Source organism: Eurytemora carolleeae, unplaced genomic scaffold (genome assembly GCF_000591075.1).
Source record: "Eurytemora carolleeae unplaced genomic scaffold, Eaff_2.0 scaffold207, whole genome shotgun sequence".
NCBI lineage: Eukaryota > Metazoa > Arthropoda > Copepoda > Calanoida > Temoridae > Eurytemora > Eurytemora carolleeae.
Window position 1 is genome coordinate 344,648 of NW_019396121.1, and position 20,844 is coordinate 365,491.

The window sequence follows — 20,844 nt, forward strand, 5'->3', positions numbered from 1 at the left end:
TTTTATAGACACAATGGTAAATTCAATGATAAATACAATTTTGGTAATAAAAAAGCTTTTACGATCCCCACGTTGTTAAACCGTGGTTTCGTTTTTGTTTTGTTTTTAGTTTCAGACTCAAGGCTCCAAAAATTTAAATACAGTGTATCTACAATGTGATAAATTGCAAAATAAAACATTTAACATTTGCTACTTTTTTATTTAATATAGCTTTAATAACAAAAATTTAAAAACCGTGAAAGAAAAATTTTTACGCATGGTTATGTGCGAGCAGTAAATTCTGAATACCAAATTACGCACGTAAAGCTATAAATGAAAAAATTGTTTACGCTCGTGTGCGCTTTTCAGGGATGAAAAGATAGAGAAACTTATCCATGGTGCACAGAGCTTTGTGACATCTTAATCTAAAGATTTCATCATAGAAAAAGTCAGTTTTAATTTAAGTTTACAATTTGTAAGGAAAAAATAATACTTTCACTGCTGAAGAATTAATATAGAGTTAGCTGTCCTAATACACTTTTACTGCTGTTATAAAACTATAGTTATCTGACATAATACACTTTCACTGCTGTTATATAACTATAGTTATCTGACATAATTCACTTTCACTGCTGTTATATTACTATAGTTATCTGTCCTAATACACTTTCACTGCTGCTATATAACTATACTTATCTGTCCTAATACACTTTCACTGCTGTTATATAACTATAGTTATCTGACCTAATACAGTTTCACTGCTGTTATAAAACTATACTTATCTGTCCTAATACACTTTCACTACTGTTAAATAACTATAGTTATCTGATGATACACTTTCACTGCTGTTATATAACTATAGTTATCTGACATAATACACTTCACTGCTGCTATATAACTATAGTTATCTGATGATACACTTTCACTGCTGTTATATAACTATAGGTATCTGTCCTAATACCTTTTCACTGCTGTTATATAACTATAGAGTTATCTGTCCTAATAATACACTTTCACTGCTGATATATAACTATAGGTATCTGTCCTAATACACTTTCACTGCTGTTATATAACTCCTAATTATACACTTTCACTGCTGTTATATAACTTTAGTTATCTGTCCTAATTATACACTTTCACTGCTGTTATATAACTTTAGTTATCTGTCCTTATAATACACTTTCAATGGAACGAACTCAAAATCGGAAAATCTTTCAGTAAAAGGCGTAGGCCTATAGGTATTATAACTATGTAGTCGGTTTAATCAAAAAGTTTAAGTTTAACATATATAAGGTTGAAAGGAAAATTTGAGTTTGAAGACTCAATTCCTTAGCAAAAGCAAACCTATAAAGAGTACTTATTTTTGAAATATGCTAAGCATCCTTTGTGAAACCTCTTAAAATTCAACGAAACTTAAATATGCAAAAACAAACCATAAATCGTGGCCCAATTTTTGTTTTAAGTCTTAATAATATGTTGGTTGCGCGTGTGTTCTGAACGATACAGTAGGTCTACCTGAATTAAGGCAATATACAAACAACTCATCATAAAGAGTGACAAGCTAAAATTAAATCATTCACTAATTAGTATTAAAGATATGATCTATCTGATTCCGTTGTATGGAAGTTTTTCCTTATCTTAAGAAAAATCTACTTTCTCCATCTAATATTACGTGAAGAATTACATGTATTATGTTGAACACGCTTGGACGCTGAACAATATGAACTGAATCTCCGTAAACTTTATAATAAGCTTCACACTGGTTTCACTTTATGCAAATATGTACACTTCACTAAACCTAAGGAGACGGTCAACATGCGACATTGTGACCTCGTAGCTCCTCTACATTTGATTTTGCTCAGACTTATGAATAAGGAAATGTTTTTAATAAAAACTCATTAAAAATTCAAAACATTGTTGTTCTTCTTAATAGCTTTTCAAAAAGAGGAATTTCAATTAAAAATATAAAAATTTTTATTACTTTTGAACATTTGTACTTCTGTCAATGAAAAAGAAATTTGTTTTAAAATTTTTCTTCAAAAGTTCGCATTCAAGAACTTGGTAAGATAAGCATTGCTGATGAATTGCATGAACTAAAGTTTATTTTTTAGGAATTCAAAGACTTTTCTTAGTTTTTTAAAATTTTAATATTTCTTTCATTAAAAATTTATAAACCTGAAATCCAATTTTTTTTAGATTTCCATTTCAAACTCTGACGTAATCCTGCTCCCTTTACTAAATACTTGCTTCCTTGCTTAACAAATGTAATATTTGTTTTATTTTAATAGTTTTTTAAATCAGTATAGTTAGAACTGAACTGCAATAAAAGGGGAATTTACTGATTGTGTAATTTTAGAAACTCATCCTACTTTTACTCTATTCATTCTTTTAATTCTTTTAACTCTTTCACTCCTTTTCATTCTGCGCTGCGCATTCCTTTGCCTCTTTTCTCTCTTTTAATTCTTTTAATTTTTTATTCTATTTTCTCCATTTATTCTGCGCATTTCTTTTGCCTCTTTTTTCTCTTTTAATTCTTTTAATTGTTTACTCCATTTACTCCTTTTCATTTTTTTCATGTTTTTATTCTTTTTATTATTTCAATTTTTTTTACCTCCTTTTCATTCTTATAATTGTTTTGACTCTTTTAAATCCTTTTATTCCTTTTATTCCTTATATTCCTTTTTTCCTTTTGTTCTTTTTTTCTTTTATTCTTTTTATTCCTTTTTTCCCTTTTTCCCTTTTTTCCTTTTATTCCTTTTATTCCTTTTATTCCTTTTTTCCTTTTCTTCTTTTTTTCTTTTATTCCTTTTTTTTCCCTTTTTTCCTTTTCTTTTTTTTTTCGTTTATTCCTTTTATTCCTTTTTCATCTTTTTATTTCTTTTTCTCCTGTCACTTTTTTAATTATTTTACTTCATTCGCTCCTTTTACTTCATATTTATTCCTTAATTTACTCCTGTTTTTCTTTCTCTTAAAGGGGTCAACTCTAAGTCAATTCCCTTTACTCTTTTATTGCTTTTAATTTCTTTTTCTCCACTTACTTCTTTTACTCCATTTACCTTAATTACTACTTTAACTCCGTCTATTTTTTAACTTCTTTTGTTCCTTTTTTCCCCTTTTTTCTCATTTTATTACTTTTACTGCTTTTAATTATTTTACTCCATCTTCTTCTTTTACTCCATTTTCTACTGTTTTTCTCTTCCTTTTCAAATTGGCAAAACGTTGCGCCAATTTACTTTTTTTTTCATTTTTATTTCTTTTTACTCTTTTTATTGCTTTTATGTCTTTTACTCCACTTCCTTCTTTCACTCTTTTTACTCTAATTGCTGCGTTTAATTTTTTCTATTATTTTTCATTCTTTTTCTCCTTTACTCGTTTTAATTATTTGACTTCACGTCCAGGTTTTCTGGCTCTTCTCCAAGATATATTTAGTATCAGTGCCCATTACTAATAGAGTATGATGACGGTTTCTTTCAAATCTGGTCTGAGATAAATACGTTCATATTTCAGCATATCGTTAAATATAGAAAATATTAAACTTCAGTTTCAGTCCGCGATTCTATACAGTATCAAAGGGACTGTAGGCATAATTTTTAGTGACCTCATATACATATAGGAGCATGTCTGATTGTCACGTACCGGTGCCTTTAAAACTCTATCTGGGTAACAATGAGGAAGATATCATCGTTTTATATAAAAAGTTCTTTGTTTCCCTCAGTTGTAACTTTTCGATAGAAACTATCCATCATTGATCAGAGAAAGATTTTGAAAGGTACTGTTGTGAATCGGGAATTCAACTTTATAAATGGAGGGTCACTTTAAGTTAAGTCTACATTCCCTTTAAAGCATATTAAAACATCAAGCTGATTTGATCAAATAAAGATTTTATATATAACGTTAATGTTAAAACGACTAAGGCAAATGAAAAACAAAGAATTGTAGAGTTTAATGTAAACAAAAACAGTTTTTGAAAGTATTGGGGTGAGGGGGGAGGGGAGGGGGTATACAGATTGAATGCTGGTTTGGATGAACACAAAGTATCTGATTTAATCTAAATATTTAAAGTGTTGAATAAAAATATGTTTTACCAGATAAATCTGCTGATCCTGCGGTTTGAAGAAGTTGACCCTGACAGGTCGCTAGTCTAGTCAGATCTACCTAGCTAGTTTCAGATATATATATTACGTATATCAAAAGTGTACTTTTAACCTTTTTTAAGAGGTTATCAAAAAAAGTCTGTCATTCAAAAAGATCTAGAGAGCTATGCAAATTTTGCATCACTTTTCTAGACCAGGTTGACTATTAAGTGTCGTAAGCCCTTGGCCTTTGATTGATTTTGTGCATTACTTTCTGAGTTAGCTTTTTGGTAACCGTAGCCTAGCCCTTTAAACCGTAGTCTAGCCCTTTTATTTGTGGACATTTTAAAACCATGATTTTAACCATTTTAACTTCTAGCTTTAGTTGAAATGAGTAATTGTGAAAATGCGGAAAGATTTTAGCGTGAGAGTTTACAAACTTGTCTTTTTATACTTTTTCGTTTAAACAAACTAAAATGTATTAAATAAAAAAGCTGATATCTTATGTATTTTAATCAAAGCCATAACTTACTGGGGCCAGTGGCGAACTGTTAATTCTTCGTGATATTCAAATACAAAAATTAAAGAAAACCAGATATTCATCGAAAATAATAGTTATCTTGAAGAAAAATACATTTATTGAAGATAAAAGTTCGAAAGTTTCAATTTATGCAGAATGATTTTTTGTTCCAAGTTTTACAGTTGTTAAAGTTTAGATTGTTGTTTTGTTGAAGAGAAGTTTAAACATGAAGGGACCGGAGACGGAATTTAATGAATCGGAGAGGTGGCTGAACTACATACCACCAGTTCAAATCTTGAATCTCCGATTCAAATCCATAGGAATCGGAACCCAGCTTTGCCTGGAAACTAAACTTTCGCTATAAAAGCAAACCAACTGAACTTGAATTCGTAAAACATTCCCGTGTTTCTACCAAGTTCCGTCATCAAAATTTAAGGCAAATCGGTAATTGTGTTTTTTTAAATGCTCTTTCTTTATGTCTGTATTCATATACTCTCTCAAATTACCCCTAACAACTGTAAAATGAAAAAAATGGAATTAAAAAAGGAATGATACAAAATTTGAATGCAGACGAAAAACTGTAAACGTTTGTAGTAATTAGCATAAAACTCTTTATGAGACAGGTTTTCTAGAACTCTGACCAATTAAAAGCTAAAAACTTTTAACTATAAGTAAATAACTTGGATTTAGGGCTAAGAATTTATAAGTTTGTCTTTAAAGTTTTCCTTTGGTGTTAATTTTACAGCTATCTAAGTAAGAAATATATGCTTGCATCTGATGACTCGGTGATGCAATTTTATAATTGAACTATAAATCTCTCTCCTTAAATAAAAAACTAACAATTCCAAGATAAAAAAATTTTCTGAATAAAATTTACAGAAAAGTAAGAATTAAAACCCTTTTCTGATAAAATTCCTTTTCAAAGAAAATTTTTATGTAACACGGGCCTCAAAGAAAAAGAAATATTTAAATGCATTTAAACATAATTTTCCTACACAATTTGGATATTTTTATTTAATTTTTATGGTTGTTCATTCATATCCTCAACGTTGTTTTAGGTCTTCTAAGAAGTATGATCATTGATCTTAGCAAAATTGCTCATCCTTAAGTGGGATAACGGGTAGGGTCAGAAGGATCGGTAGAATCAGTATAGATGAGTAGTATCAGTGGAATCAGTAGGATCAGTGAAATCAGTGAATTCAGAAGGATCAGTAGGATCAGTAGGATCAGCAGGATCATTAGTATCAGTGGACTCAGTAGGATCAGCACGATCAGTAGGAACAGTGAAATCGATCAGTGGGATCAGTAAGATCAATAAGATCAGTAGGATCATTAAGATCAGTAGAATCAGTAGGATCAGCATAGATCAGTAGTATCAGTGGAATAAGTAGTATCAGTGGAATAAGTAGGATCAGTAGGATCAGCAGGATCAGTAGGATCAGTAGGATCAGTAGGATCAGTAGGATCAGTAGGATCAGTATGGATCAGTAGTATCAGTGGAATCAGTAGGATCAGCAGGATCAGTAGGATTAGTAGGATCAGTAGGCCTTTCTTTTATAGTCAGTAAGCCTTCCCGTTCGAACCCATTATCAGTTATCACCCATTCAATGTATATTTCTCCTATTTTCTATTTCATACCTAGATACACGTTGTAAATATTAACATGTTTTCGCCATTAAAAATACATATATTGATTTACACGGCAGGGGTTTGATCTTCTCCGACTCAGTCCTGATTAATGAATAAAGATCTCTAGCTTTTCATTAAAAACATCTCATCTGATTAGGTAATAAGAACAAACTTGTTGCTTCTTGAAATAGAATTCTTTATCAACCTTCTTCTAAAGAAACGAATAATGAAATTTTAAAAGTTAATCATCGGGATTAATTCTTAATCTAATTAAATTCCAGTTAATCCATAGAATTAATTATAAATGTTAAAAGGAATACAACTAAGAAGAGTCTGCTTAACACGTGTAACAGGACTCAGGAGCAGAAAGTAGTTTGGGGGTATTTTAAAACACAATTGGAGGAAACGCTTCTTTATTTCTATCTATGCATATATTAAGCTTGCTTGTTCCTTAAAAACGTTAAAACGGTGAAACGATCGGTCAGGATAAGATAGAAGCTAGGATGGAAGCAGCCATATCATAGCTAGGTAACCGCCAAATAAGTTTTCTAAAAAAGTTCTCAGAAACAAAGTTCTAGATTTTGACAATGAAAAAGTCCTGAGGAAAAAAGTCCTCTTGTAGTTAAAATGCATGGGAACAAAGGACGTCTACAACCATGGAAAAAATGGACTTAGTATTAAAAGCATCCCTGGTATATTCAATATGCAGATGCATAGAAGAAAAGTCCTTTTTATTTAAACGTCTCAGACTTGATCTCATTTTTCTTGGGTTTTTTTCTTCGGATATATTTTCTTCTGTGGGACTTTATTTCCTGTGATCTTATTTCCTGAGGCTTTAATGGCAGCCCACATATTATTTTAGGAAAAAAAGTTCCAGGAATCTAAAACTAAGGACTTTATTTCCAGTAAGATTTTTTTCCTACATCAGAAAATTGGAACTTTTTACAAAAGTTTTTATTTCCAGTTTTTTTCCCAACACGTTTTCCTGTGACTTTCTTTCTTTCTTAGATTCTCATTGCTAGGACTGAAGCAACTTTACAATATAAGCAGGGATAGAAACAGCCTGATTAAACCTAGAATATAGGAGTAGGATTTTCTTAGAAAACTCTTTAAAGATTAAATTATGTATTGGTTTAGTTCCTAAAATCATTATCCTGACCCTGCTCTAATAGATTTTAGATAGAATGGCAGGGCATAAAACAAGATCGGATACACTCAAACTTAGAAGATTTATTGCTCTGCTAAAAGAACGAGGTGTTTAGATAAATTTTGAATTAAAACCATCAAATTATTTTCTATCCTATGCAACCATCGTTAAAACCGCTCCAATTAAAAAAAATTAAATTTAAAAACTGATTTAATACAGTCAAAATTAAGAATTTTATAAAAAAAAAATATAAAGTTAATTGATTTTCTGGAATGTTAAGAAATAATATGCATTTTCCAAAGTCCAATAATACAATTATATCCAAGGAATAAATAAAAAATGAAACACAGGTAGTGATCTTGCTGAAGATATTGAAAGAAAAGCACAAAACTTCCTGACCGATGTTCAGGTCAAGATAAACAAAAACGTCAGCGCTCAGGTAAACATTCTATTTATCGCAAATATAACAGCTGATTCATCAGCTGTATTCATCAACTTATACAACAAATGATTTAGTATCTGTCTCCGCAGATGTTTTTAAAGTTGATTTAGCAGCTGATTCAACTGCATGTGGAATCAAAATCTGATTCAGCAGCAAAATTTACAGAATATAAAAAAGTTTATTTAATATATAATTGAACTAACATTTTCATCAATAATAATTACAAAGTATTTGAAATTTTACAGTCTACATGAAATAAACTGCAAAAAACCTTTAATATCTTATACAGTATATGGAATACGACATTCATAAAAACTTATTAGCTGTCATGTTTCGTGGGACACCCTGTATGTTATGTACTGCACATTCTTAGCCAAAGAATCAGTTTTGTCAATCGCCACTACGTCAACTGGCCCGAATAATAATATGTACGCTAACCAGTTAGGACCACTTTTAAAATGTTTAGTGCTTTAGATCGTTTTCTTTCCTTTTCGTAAATATAAGATAGATTATTTTAGAAAAATGTAATACTCCATGTAAGTCAATATTTAAGTTGCTCCACCTAATTAAGTCCAATATTTATTAAACAGTTCAGAAAAAATATGAGCGGAAAGTATAAAACTCTAAGAAGAATGCTCAACTAGGATGTAGTATGTACTGTACGTTGTGCTAAAGGAATTGCGTCTTTGCTACAAACTTTGATTTTCTGATTCCAATATATTTGCAACCCAATGTTTGAAATATCAAAGGTGTGCGTCTTTAGGTTGAAAAGATATAGATATTAGAAAATTTGAGCTTGTGGCAAAAACTCAATTCCTTTATGCCAGTTAACATAGTGGTAATTGACAAAACTGATTCTATGGAATATTAGACATTTGAGAGCGATGAGGAGTTTAGTAGTTTTGAAGAGGAATCTGTTGAAGAGGTGCCTGCTCTGGAGACCGAGGAGATATTTTTTGAACCTCAACCTTCTCCTCCCCCTCCCCCTCCTCCTCTTCCTCTACCCATCCTTGTGAAAGAACCAACCCCTCCTCCAACTCCTCCACCCCTACTCCCTTGTGTAAGCTTTAAATTCAATTTTTAAAACTTTTTCATCAGTTTTCTTTTCTAATTTTTGTATTTAACTAGTATTGTGTCTCCCCGGATAATCCTTCCTTTAATCCATATTCTGCTTATTACAAAAAGAAAGATTACTACTTAGTAAATTTGAAAAATCTAATTAAATCTCTTCTTTTTATAAACTCCAAAACTTATATTTGTGTGATTTGAATAGAGTTTATTCAACCTGACATTAATAGAATTTATTTTTCAAGATGATATGAAGAAGATTACAATTTGGAAATTTTGTAAAGGAACTGAGTTTTTGCCACAAACTCTAATTTTTAATCCCTTTTTCTTTGCATCCCGATGTCAGAGATCTTTACTATTTCAAACTATGAATTATGTTAGATTAAATAGTCTAAGTTTGAAATATCACACGTTTACACTATAAGTGGCCGAATTTAAAGAATTTTAGCGGCAGTTTAAATTTAAGCCGCGGTTTAAATTCAAGCCTCGGTTTAAATACGGTTGGTTCCACTTAAAATTGTATCAAATGTTTCAAGATTGAAGCCGGCGCTTACTTTAAACCGGGTCTTGGCAGATTTAAACCGCGGCTCAAATTCTTTAAATTCCATATCAGGTTGCAAAGATATAAGGATAGGAAAACATAAATTTGTGGCAAAGACTTAGTTTCCCGTTGTAAACGAATGAACTCAAAAGTATCCCATTTTTACATGTTTATCTCTGATCCTTGAATAATGATAATTTTAATAATACAAAAAGTGTGTAACAAGTTTTATGTTTTAATCCTCTTTTACAGAGATTCACTAAGATAAACTCTGGTTTTTTTACTATCAGGAACCCGAACCCGAACCTGAACCTGAACCTGTGAAAATAGTTCCTGTTCCAAAACCTAAACCTGCCTTACCAAACAGACAACAAATCCGGGCTCTAACCAAGGAACTTATTCATTCATCCTTCTAAAGTTCCAGGGTGAGGATTGGTCGGGTCCACATTTCTTGAGCTTTTTGGGTCCTCTGATCCTTAAATACGTATTTAAATACAAATCCGGCCGGATCTTAGAATTAAGGAAATACTAAAACCATGATACAAACTTTTGGTTGGTGAAATTTAGCAATAATCAAATATTGAGATAAAATGAAATACTAAAATAAACACAATATCAACGTCGACGACAACGGAAACATTAGCAAAAACTTTGACATGAAGGTCAACTTGAATATTACCGTAAACTTTAAGGTCGACCCGGAAATTACCTGAAACGTTTATAAAAGTCATTATAAATATTTAACATCATGATTATTAATATTCAACATCAAAGTCAAATGAATATTCATCAATATGGGATCGTCAATGTTTGACATCTATGTCAACGTTTGTCAAGATGAACAGTGAACACCACATTCATCATCATGATCATTAATATACAACATCAACGTCAATTTCGACTTAAAATGGAACATGAGCATATTTATCAACGGGGTTGTTAATCTTTAACGTCTACGTCCACGTCAACATGAACATGAAAGTATAAATTAACGTGGTTGTTATTGTTTAACGTCTACGTCCACGTCAACATGAACATGAAAGTATAAATTAACGTGGTTGTTTTTGTTTAACGTCTACGTTCATGGTCAACATGAACATGAAAGTATAAATTAACGTGGTTGTTAATGTTCAATGTCAATATAAGAACAACAGTGTATTTACCAATGTCATCGTCAATATTCAACGTCTCACTAGGTTAATGAAGCGTAAAGGGTATGCAAGAAAATATTTTTTTATAAGTTTTTGTCAAATCTTTTCTTTATAATCAATCAGATGCAGCTTGTTTTTAATTTAATTTTCAGAATTCCAAGAATTCAGAGGATCCCTTTTGTGTTTCTCTTTTAAAGAGAATGTAAGTTTAATTTCAAGATACTTTCTATTTAAGAGAGTGGCATTACCGATTTACAACGGCACTTAACTTCGACTAAAAAAGAATGACAGACTTTTCCGTATTTATATACAGATATTCTTTTAATTGCTGAACACTTTGTTTGCAAGCTTGAAGTAAATGCCTTACTCCAATAATGTTTCTTAAGTCAGTATCAATCTGCAGATACTAGCTCCGTATCTGTTGGTATCTATCTAGCCAGATACAATCTCTGTAGAACTCTGTGGTCTACAATAATAACTTAAACTGTATCACTTTGGTACAGACTGATCTAGAGCTGTTCCCTCAATACACTTGGTTGGGATCAATCTAGATACAATCTCTGTAGAACTCTGTGGTCTACAATAATAACTTAAACTGTATCGCCTAGGTACAGACTGCACTAGAACTCTCATGTTCCCTCAATATACTTGGTTGGGATCAATCTAGATACAATCTCTGTAGAACTCTGTGGTCTACAATAATAACTTAAACTGTATCACTTAGGTACAGACTGATCTAGAACTCTCATGTTCCCTCAATATACTTGGTTGGTATCAATCCAGATACAATCTCTGTAGAACTCTGGGCCAACAGCAATAACTTAGTCTGTATCACTTAGGTACAGACCATGCTCTAGAACTCTCATGTTCCCTCAATATACTTGGTTGGTATCAATCCAGATACAACCTCTGTAGAACTCCAGGTCTACAGCAATAACTTAGTCTGTATCACTTGGGTACAGACTGATCTAGAACTCCCCTGTTCTCTCAATATACTCAGTCAGTATCAATCTGGATACAACTTCAGAATGTATCGCCTAGGTACAAACTGCCGTAGATCTACTCGGCCTACAATAATACCTGGGGATGTATCAATCTGGATACAACACTCTCTGTATTTTACTAGTTTATATCTATTAACCAAGATACAATTCATATCCATCTTGTTCGCTACACAAGGAGTATTATTTTGAGTTTTATGATACAGGTTAAATTAATAAACGTAATTAGGCTAAACAGGTATGTTCAGGTTTACAGATATAGGGTTTACTAAGATATTTACTACAATAAGAAAATTAATATTTACTTTCTAAAAGTGGTAGAATATAAATATTAACATTTTAATTTTTTTTAATCTCTTGGATATCGAATATTCAAGATTTTCCAGTTATAAATGTCACGTCATCTGTAATGAGTTCATACAGTACTACGCGTACACTACAGTCTCTTTAATATCTCGACGAAAAAGACTTTTCTCCAGAAAATAGATAAAATTAGAAGAAATTGAGTAGTTGAATTATGAATATATGTGGAATATAAATAAAAAAAAAAGAGTTATAATTTTTTATTTGAAATTGTATGCTTCAGAGTCAAGACAATTTTACCTATTCATGCAAAAGTTTTGAGCTTGCAACGGAAAACAAGTTACTGAACGACTCCTGTTCTGCATTATATAATCAATTCCAAATTGTTAAATTATAAATCGGACGCATCTTGTTATACGCAATATCCAAATCTATAATTTGTAAATCTATCTATGAACTAAATGTAGAAAGATTAGTTTGAAAAACAGCCGCAGTTTTGGTTGAAACTCCGTAATCCCTGTCTCCTCTGTGAATTTGATATTACCTATCATTATTGAAGAAACTTGGAAGATAACTTTTCAGAAAAATAAAACTTTGAATTTTCGAGTAATATTTTAAATTTAAAACTTTTATTATTCGTAGGCTCAACTACTTTATGTAAAGTATTTGACTAGGGTGGGGAGGGAGGGGGGGGGAGGGGTCATAACATATCATATTGTTCTGATTCCTTCATGTACTATCACAGACCAGACTTGTACCGTATCATACACACACTACCCGAGCCACTCAATTATCCTTTACCTTTACCTAACCCGCTCTAAGGAATTGAGTCTTTGCCACAAATTCCGATTTTCCAGTCTCTATATCTCTAATAGTCTTTAGACTTTAGATATTTCAACCTATTCTGTTAGATAAAATAATCTATGTTTGAAAAAGGTTTACATCAGGGTGTAAAGATATATATAATAAGGGTGGCAAAGACTTAATTCTTTTGGACCCAGCAAAGCTCCATTAACCAGGTCTAGTTGGGTGATCACATTGTAAGCAAATTAGAATAATTCAAATTTCGATTAGATCCAATATCAAAACCATAGAGGTTAAGACTGAAGCCTACCTCAGATGTACACAACCGACCTCCCTATTAATTAATTAATAGAGTGGTCGGTTGTGTACATCACGATATGTTTACGTACCTAACACTATACACTTGTATATAGAGTGATCGTATTTCTAGGGGGGATAATATGGAATTGAGAAAATATAACTCGAGGGATGTACGGTGGAGTCCCTATCTCGACCTTAATAGGTTTTGGAATTTTGAAAAAACTCACATTTTTCAAGAAGAATTGTTCGTGCATTTTCTCACGATGCAATATTTTGTAATTCTTGTCTTAACAAAAACAAACAACTGAACTGAAATGTACTGCAGTATACAATCCATATAAAGTGTCTATCTATCTATCTATACTATTCAATTATCTACTGCATTAAACCACCCCCAAGAAATACGATCACTCTATATAGAAGTGTACAGCGTTAGGTGCGTTAATATACCGTGATGTACACAACGGACTACTTAATCAATTAATAGGGAGGTCGGTTGTGTACATCTGGGCTAAACTTTACCTCTTCGTTTCCTTTCTCTATGATCAAAACCCTCTAATTTTAGATTGGATGACGGATTTTAAATAATTCGCCTCAACTCTTATTTTCAAATCAATTTAGCTCTGCGGCCTAATACATTGCAGTCCTTTGATATTCCAAGCTAGGAATTCTGCTAGTCAAAAATTAAAATTTGAAATTTCCAAATTTTCTAAACATTTTGGAATTAGAACATGAGAGTTTTACGTGAGCATTCTATTTCTTTTTCTTTAATGCTACGTCTATTGAGTTAAGAATTCATGTCATTTAACTTCGCAAAATTTACGAAACAAAACACTGAGTTTACTGAGTAATTGTCCACGTAACATGTACGACGTACGTACATAAAGTACATGCTTCGTCCACCGCTGTGTTAAGCTGTATTGTACTTTGGTTACAACAATTTATCCACAAGCTTTCCTTTATTTTTAAACCTAAAATCCGGTGAACTATTAAGACATAATCTATCCCACATAAATGTCACTAAAAGGGGATAATTCGTATGGCAAACTGCCCTGTTTTGCCTATTATAGTAAATACTTGTACTGTACAGCTTGCTCTCGCTGATTAAAAGTCGGCCCGGTACTTGAAATGAACCGGAGTTTACAGTGCACCATCATTGCTTGGTTTGAATGAATAAACTGTAGGATACTCCATCCCTCTCCGTAGATAAGCCTAAACTTACTCCGGACTGTAAACTCTACTGGATACAGAAGCACCTGGAACAGGAGCAGGAGGATCAGGTAATTGATGAAGAAAAAAATTGCACCAAAAAACTAATTTTTTATTCTCAATTATTTGGTAAATTAAACCAAAGCATAGAATAAACGGTTAAAATTGCGCATTTTAGGAATCCTCACATATACCTTTAAAAAAATTTATAGATAAAAACATTTTCCTTTGTAAAAAAATGTCTTTATGTTATGAAGAAAATAAGATAGTTTGTTTAAAGGGAGAGTAATTTCAAGTGACCCTACAAGCAAAGACAAATAAATATACGGAATATACGGAAGTTTTAAGGTCGTTCTTCTGACCTGAAAAGTGTTTATTTCTGCGAGTTTCTCCAATGCTTCTTTAAAACAAGGAATGCGCCAAGTCACTTTCGCAGAGAAACCGCAAATGAAATTGAATAGTATAAAGAAACAAAAACATTTATGTCTAATTTATACTTGATTAGAAAAAGCTTTGAAGGCTATAGTTTAAATCTTTGAAATTACGCTGACAGTCAAGCTTTTATTTTTAAGGATGCGGAAGAGCAAAGACGACGAGAAGAGGAAGACCTAAGGAGAGAAGAAGACAGGAGAAGAAGAGAAGCCGAAGAAGAAGAGGACAGAAGAAGAAGAGAGGAGGAAGAGGAAAAAAAAAGAAGGGCGGAGAAGGAGAAAAAAAGACGTGAAGAGGAGGAAAAAAGAAGGGAAGAGGAGAAAAAAAGAAGGAAAGAAGAAGAGGAATTAAGAAAACGAGAGGAGAAAGAAAGACAGAGAATAGAGGAAAGTGAAAAGAGAACAGAAGAAGAAAGAAAAAGACAACAGCAAGAAGAAGAAAAGTGTAGGAAAGAAGAGGAGGCAAGGAGAAAAGCAGAAGAAGCTGCTAGAAAGAAGAAGGAGCTTAGAGAGAAGAACATACAGGAAGAAAAGATGAAAGAAGAAGAGGAGAGAAGAAGAAAGGAGAGAAAGGAGGAGGAAGAAAAAGATAAAAAAGAAAGCGAGGAAAAGCAGAAAGCTGGTGAAGGATTCGAGCTTCTAAAAAAAACAGGTGAATGATGGATAGTTCATATTCATAAAATGTAGATATTTCATTAAAAATTTAAATATTTATGGTTTAAGAATGACCCAAAGATGGTTTACAGCTAAACCTTGAACACCTTATCAATCATAAAATTACATGAGTAAAATTATTTTGAGACTTGTCTAACTGTTTTTTAACCGTCTTAAAAAGTTTCCAAATCGTCTTTTTATTAGTTTTTAATTAAATATGCAAATTTCAAAAATGCAAAACAGGTTAAAATTATAGTAAGAAAATCATTCATTCGGATGAGACATGACAGGAAATAATTTTCTAGATTTTCGTTTTTAATAAGCTTAATTTAAATGAAAGATTTTTAAGTGGTAAAATTAATGGCCATAGAACTATAAATGCGAGAAAAAATCTTTTTCATAATCATTTCAGTAAACTCTAATCTTATATTCAACCATCGTAGCTTCTATTTTATATATTTGATTTTTGTTTGAAGTGTTTGCGGGACAAAAAAAAAGTATAAGAGGCCTATACTACAAAACACTACAAATACAGAGTATAATGATGATGATAATTTGAACCAACTAACAATTTACTTGCAGTAATGTAAAAGCAAGAAACTAAAATGAACTTAAATTTACGCAAATTTCGTACAGTACTTGCTCTCACAATCTGTGAACGGGTAGGACCGAAGCTTTAAGAAACACCATAGCCCAAAACTTAAGAAAGAGTATTGTAATGAAACCCAATATCGGAAACCCGGTTTTGTGAATGGGGTCAGACAGTTTTGTAGATACCAATATTTTCTTTTCTCTTTTTGTTTTCTTATTCTTAAATTTAAATCTACAGAAATACATAGACCCCGGAAAGGAAACTTGGGAGATTATGTCAACGATGCTCTCTTAAGTTTCATTTTCTTTAACTAAAACTATATTTGAAGTCCCAGATCTTATTATATTCCCTACCTCCGAACACGTGAATGTATTTTTTATCTCCTCCCATTACAGTTCACGGATCAGATACATGCAGGGATTAGGAATAAAGGGAAGGGCAATGGCGCTGGTCTGGCATGAGAAAGCCAGTTCAGCCAGTCGCACTGTTTTGAAAACGAGTTCAGTGTTACTTTATCAAATTATATTCTTTGCATGAAAATTTGGCCCATAGTGTTGACTTAAAAATATAAATAATATATTACATGTATATTAAACTTATTTTTAAGTAAACAATTAACAATAAACAAATGTACTCTCCTAGGCTGTACAAATACCGAGATTAGTATGTACTGTATATACCTTCGGTTCGGTATTACTTACACACATTCTTTTGGTACAGACACACACACTTGACGTTTCCGCCCCTGGATACATGACGGTTCCTAGTCAATATATATGTCTTGCGCAATTATACTTGAGATTCTTGCATTTCTAACAGTTTACTATAATTCAAATATAGTTTTCATGAATAAAAGGGCTTTAAAATAAAAACAATTTGAAGATAAAATGTTTATATTTCAGATGAAGAGCCGAAGAAGCATTTAAAGGTTACATCTGAGAGAAGCAGGAAGCCAACTATGGCCCGAGAGTGGAGGAAACTTAAGGAGAAGAAAAAGAGCAAGGGAGAAAATGATTCGGAAAAAAAATTTGAAAAAATCGAGGTAAATTTTTGTACTTGCATATTGAATAATGATAGAATACTGATACTTTCAGGATACTAGTACTGTTAGGATACTAGTACTGTTAGGATACTAGTACTGTTAGGATACTAGTACTGTTAGGATACTAGTACTGTTAGGATACTAGTACTGTTAGGATACTAGTACTGTTAGGANTATCTTATTTCTCGTCTTATTGCTATCCGCCAAATTGGTGACCCCGACGTCAGTAATATTAGGATACTAGTACTGTTAGGATACTTATACTGTTAGGATACTAATACTGTTAGGATATTAGTATGTTAGGATACTAGTATTGTTAGGATACTAGTAATGTTGGGATACTAGTACTGTTAGGATACTAGTACTATCAGGGTACTAGTACTGTTAGGATACTAGTACTGTTAGGATACTATAGTACTGTTAGGATACTAGTACTCTTAGCATACTACGAGTAGTAATGTTAGGATACTACGAGTAGTACTGTTNTTAAGGGAGAATCTTTGAGATATTTAACAAGGGGTTTAGTCTTTCAACAGTGATATAAAATAGGATTATCCAGGAGATTTAGTCTGAGACAGTAGTATTATTATTTTCATAGTTGCGTGGCGCTTTTATTTAATTCCATCTAATAAAAGTTTATGGCGAGCATTCTAGTGGAATTCAGAAGACCTTGAGAAGATATAATCACATTATTAGGAAAAAGGTTAATTTTTTTGGTACATTTTGAGAAGAAAGTACAGCTGGTACATTCACTTAATAAATTGATTTAGAAGCTATTGGTAAGGACCATTTGCTTTATATAACAAGACGAATGCATACAAGTCGTTTTTATGAATATTGTTCACAGATAGAATAAAATATTCACATAATTTCTAGATTGAGAGAACAGTAGTCCTAGCCCCGCCTGTCAAGAAGTATGTCCCCCCGGTGTATGCTGAAAACGAATTATATCATGATAGATTAGGTAGGGTAAGGACTTGATTGTCTATTTGACTGTTTTATCTAATGTAAAATTGCTTGATTGATGTTTTGATTGATTGATGTTTGATCGCTTGATTGGGTGCTTGACTAATTCTTTGATTCATTATTTGATTGATTGTTTGATTAACAGGTTGTTTAACCTTTGATTGGGTGTTTGATTTGATCTTTGATCAATTAATTGATCGATTTGTTGATTGGTTGGTTGTTCGATCACTTGATTGGACGTTTTTGATTCTTTGATTGACTTTTTGAAATTTTTTTTTTGATTGAATGTTTGTTATAATATTTGATTGATTTGTTGACTAATAGGTTGTTTTTTCGTTTGATTTGGCGTTTGATGAGTTGAAAGATTGATCATTTGATTTGTTGTTTGATTGATTGTCTGATTAATTGTTTGATTGATTGTATTTGTAGGAACCTATAACTCTGGTTGGCCGCATAACAATAAGAAGGGTATACCTACTCCATCCGAACTAGCAGAGGCAGGATTCTTCCTAGTAGGGCCAGGGGACTACTGTAAATGTTTTCAGGTAAATTAACTTCAGTATACTTCCTATTAGGTCCATGGGACTTCTGTAAATGTTTTTAGGTAAACTTACTTCAGTATACTTCCTAGTAGGTCCAGGGGACTACTTTTCCTTGTAGGTCCACGAAACTAATCTGTTTAGTAGGTCCAGGTGACTACTATTCCTAGTAAGTCCAGGGGACTACTTTTCTAATAAGTCCAGGGGATTACTCTTCTTAGTAAGTCCAGTGGATAACTATTCTTAGTAAGTCCAGGGGATAACTCTTCTTAGTAAGTCCAGGGGATAACTCTTCTTAGTAAGTCCAGGGGATAACTCTTCTTAGTAAGTCCAGGGGATAACTCTTCTTAGTAAGTCCAGGGACTACTCTTCCTATTAGGTCCAGGGGACTACTCTTCCTATTAAGTTCAGGGGACTTTTGAAAATGTTTTCATGTAAATTTACTCCAGGATTATACACAAAAGAAATCGGACTGGAGTGATTCTTAATCTTTCGGTTCCTTGCATCCTATAATTTTTTAATGTCAAACAATTTCTTAGCATTTACTAAATGATAAAAAGAGGAAAAAATCAGACTTTAAACTTAACATTGAGGTATTTCAGGTCATCTTTACTTTTCCTTTCCACTTAATAGATTTCTTGATACATCGTAAAAATTGCATCAATTTGATTTAGTTGCATCATTTAATTTGAGAAACTTCATAAAATAATAAATTTGTTCGCTATTTTAATCTGTGATAATTAGCACTACGTAATCTGCACTGAAAATTCTTTTAGTCTAAATATTATTGTAGCAGGTCACATAATCACTTGATCATAAAGGGGGTTTCGAACTAATTCTGCAATAGAAAAAAAAACTTGGTCAAGTAAAAGTTCACTTCAGAGGACAAAAACTAAACCAATTTTTTCATATGTATAAGAACTTCATTAAGGAATCGCCATTAAGTAAATTTACTATGCTTTTTTCACACAACCTCGAATTTGTGGAGGTTTTAAAACTTTTTCTCCCGAAACACTTTACTTTGTATGTTTTGTTATATTTCATAGATAAATAAATAATTACTTACTTATGACGTTTGAATCTCTCTGTTTAGTGTGGACTAGAACAGATGAGCTGGGAACCGTTTGAATCTCCCTGGATCAGGCATGGGTTTCTATCCCCGGAGTGCAGGTGTATACAGGGTGTCCCAAAAAACATGAGAATTGTATAGGACTACTTCTGTGTCGTCTTTCATCCATGCGGTTTTTTTTGCAACACACTGATTGTAGTGCTCTAGATAAAACAATTAATTGCGGAAACTCTTTGGATATGTAAAATGTAGATAGCAAGTTTCGTACGATCTAGATGTTGTATATCAATTCCCATATTTAATGGGAACCCCGGAGTAGTTCAATACGAAAAAAATAGGAGCGTTTTACGCCTAAAAATTTGGACACAGTTCAATTTGGGTTACGTTGCTTCAAATATGAAGAATAAACTTTTTTTTGACAATATGCCAATATAAAATTATACACACTCACTTTGCACTGACTTTGCGAATAAATAAATGTTTTTATAATTTGCGAATATATTTAAAATAAAACATAAAAGAAACTAAACACTTTCATTAAAATCAAATTTTCCAACAGTGTGACAAGATTTAAAGACTAGCGAGAGGTTTCACGATGTCTAAGTCCCTTATGTCGTAGACTATAGACTATTTAGCCAAATATCAAATGTTTACATCAGGTTGCAAAATTATTAGAAAAACAGAGTTTTCAGGCGGTTTAAACTAGTTTCATAGATTGAATGATGAATATTTTTATACAGTCGACATCCTTTATTTCAATACAATGAAGATGACTTTCGATTTACATTTTCTATTCTATCAAGCATGGTTATTCATGGTTACACATAAACATGCAGAAAAGAAAATCTTTCAATTAAAAGCTTATTTTTGTTTACTTGTAAACTTGTAATTTATAAAAAACCGCGTTAGAAATGAAAACTTAGAAATATAAAAGTCGTCTTCATTGTATTGATATGAACGCCGACCACCGTATTACATATTATATTAAATAAAATTTTGTTTAGTTACGTTGAACGGATAAAAGGACAAGAATGGATGGAAAATGTGAAAAGAGGAGAATTCTGAGGCAAGTTTTGTTTTTATAGAATGTGAAAAAGGACTTTATTAATTTCGAACCAATTATTTAATCTTTGAAATAAATCTAATTCAATTTATTTTTTCTCAAGCTTTTCCATAAAAGAACAACTTGAACATTAAAATTAGAATTGTACACATCAATTACAAATAGGTTTGTTTACCTTGTACTCATCAATTACAAACAGGTTGACACAATAGAACTATAAAACCATTCCTGGAGCTTTGCCGTGACTCTGATCTTAAAGAAATATTCCGTCATGAATTCTAAAGGAATATTTTTGTAAAACTTTATTTTCTGTTTTTGATA

At 32.0% G+C, this 20,844-nt stretch overlaps 1 protein-coding gene across 1 annotated transcript; it reads left to right on the forward strand.

Annotated features, from left to right (window-relative positions):
* The first annotated feature begins 7,367 nt into the window (after window positions 1-7,367).
* On the forward strand, window positions 7,368-20,614 carry LOC111695539 (uncharacterized protein KIAA1211 homolog). Its single transcript, XM_023464904.1, has 11 exons — window positions 7,368-7,455; window positions 7,699-7,787; window positions 8,662-8,850; window positions 9,690-9,791; window positions 14,143-14,238; window positions 14,740-15,250; window positions 16,747-16,886; window positions 17,763-17,850; window positions 18,282-18,397; window positions 19,485-19,561; window positions 20,465-20,614. Exons 1-11 carry the CDS (start codon window positions 7,386-7,388, stop codon window positions 20,523-20,525), a joined length of 1,539 nt encoding a protein of 512 aa, XP_023320672.1. The 5' UTR covers window positions 7,368-7,385; the 3' UTR covers window positions 20,526-20,614.
* Window positions 20,615-20,844: the final 230 nt, after the last annotated feature.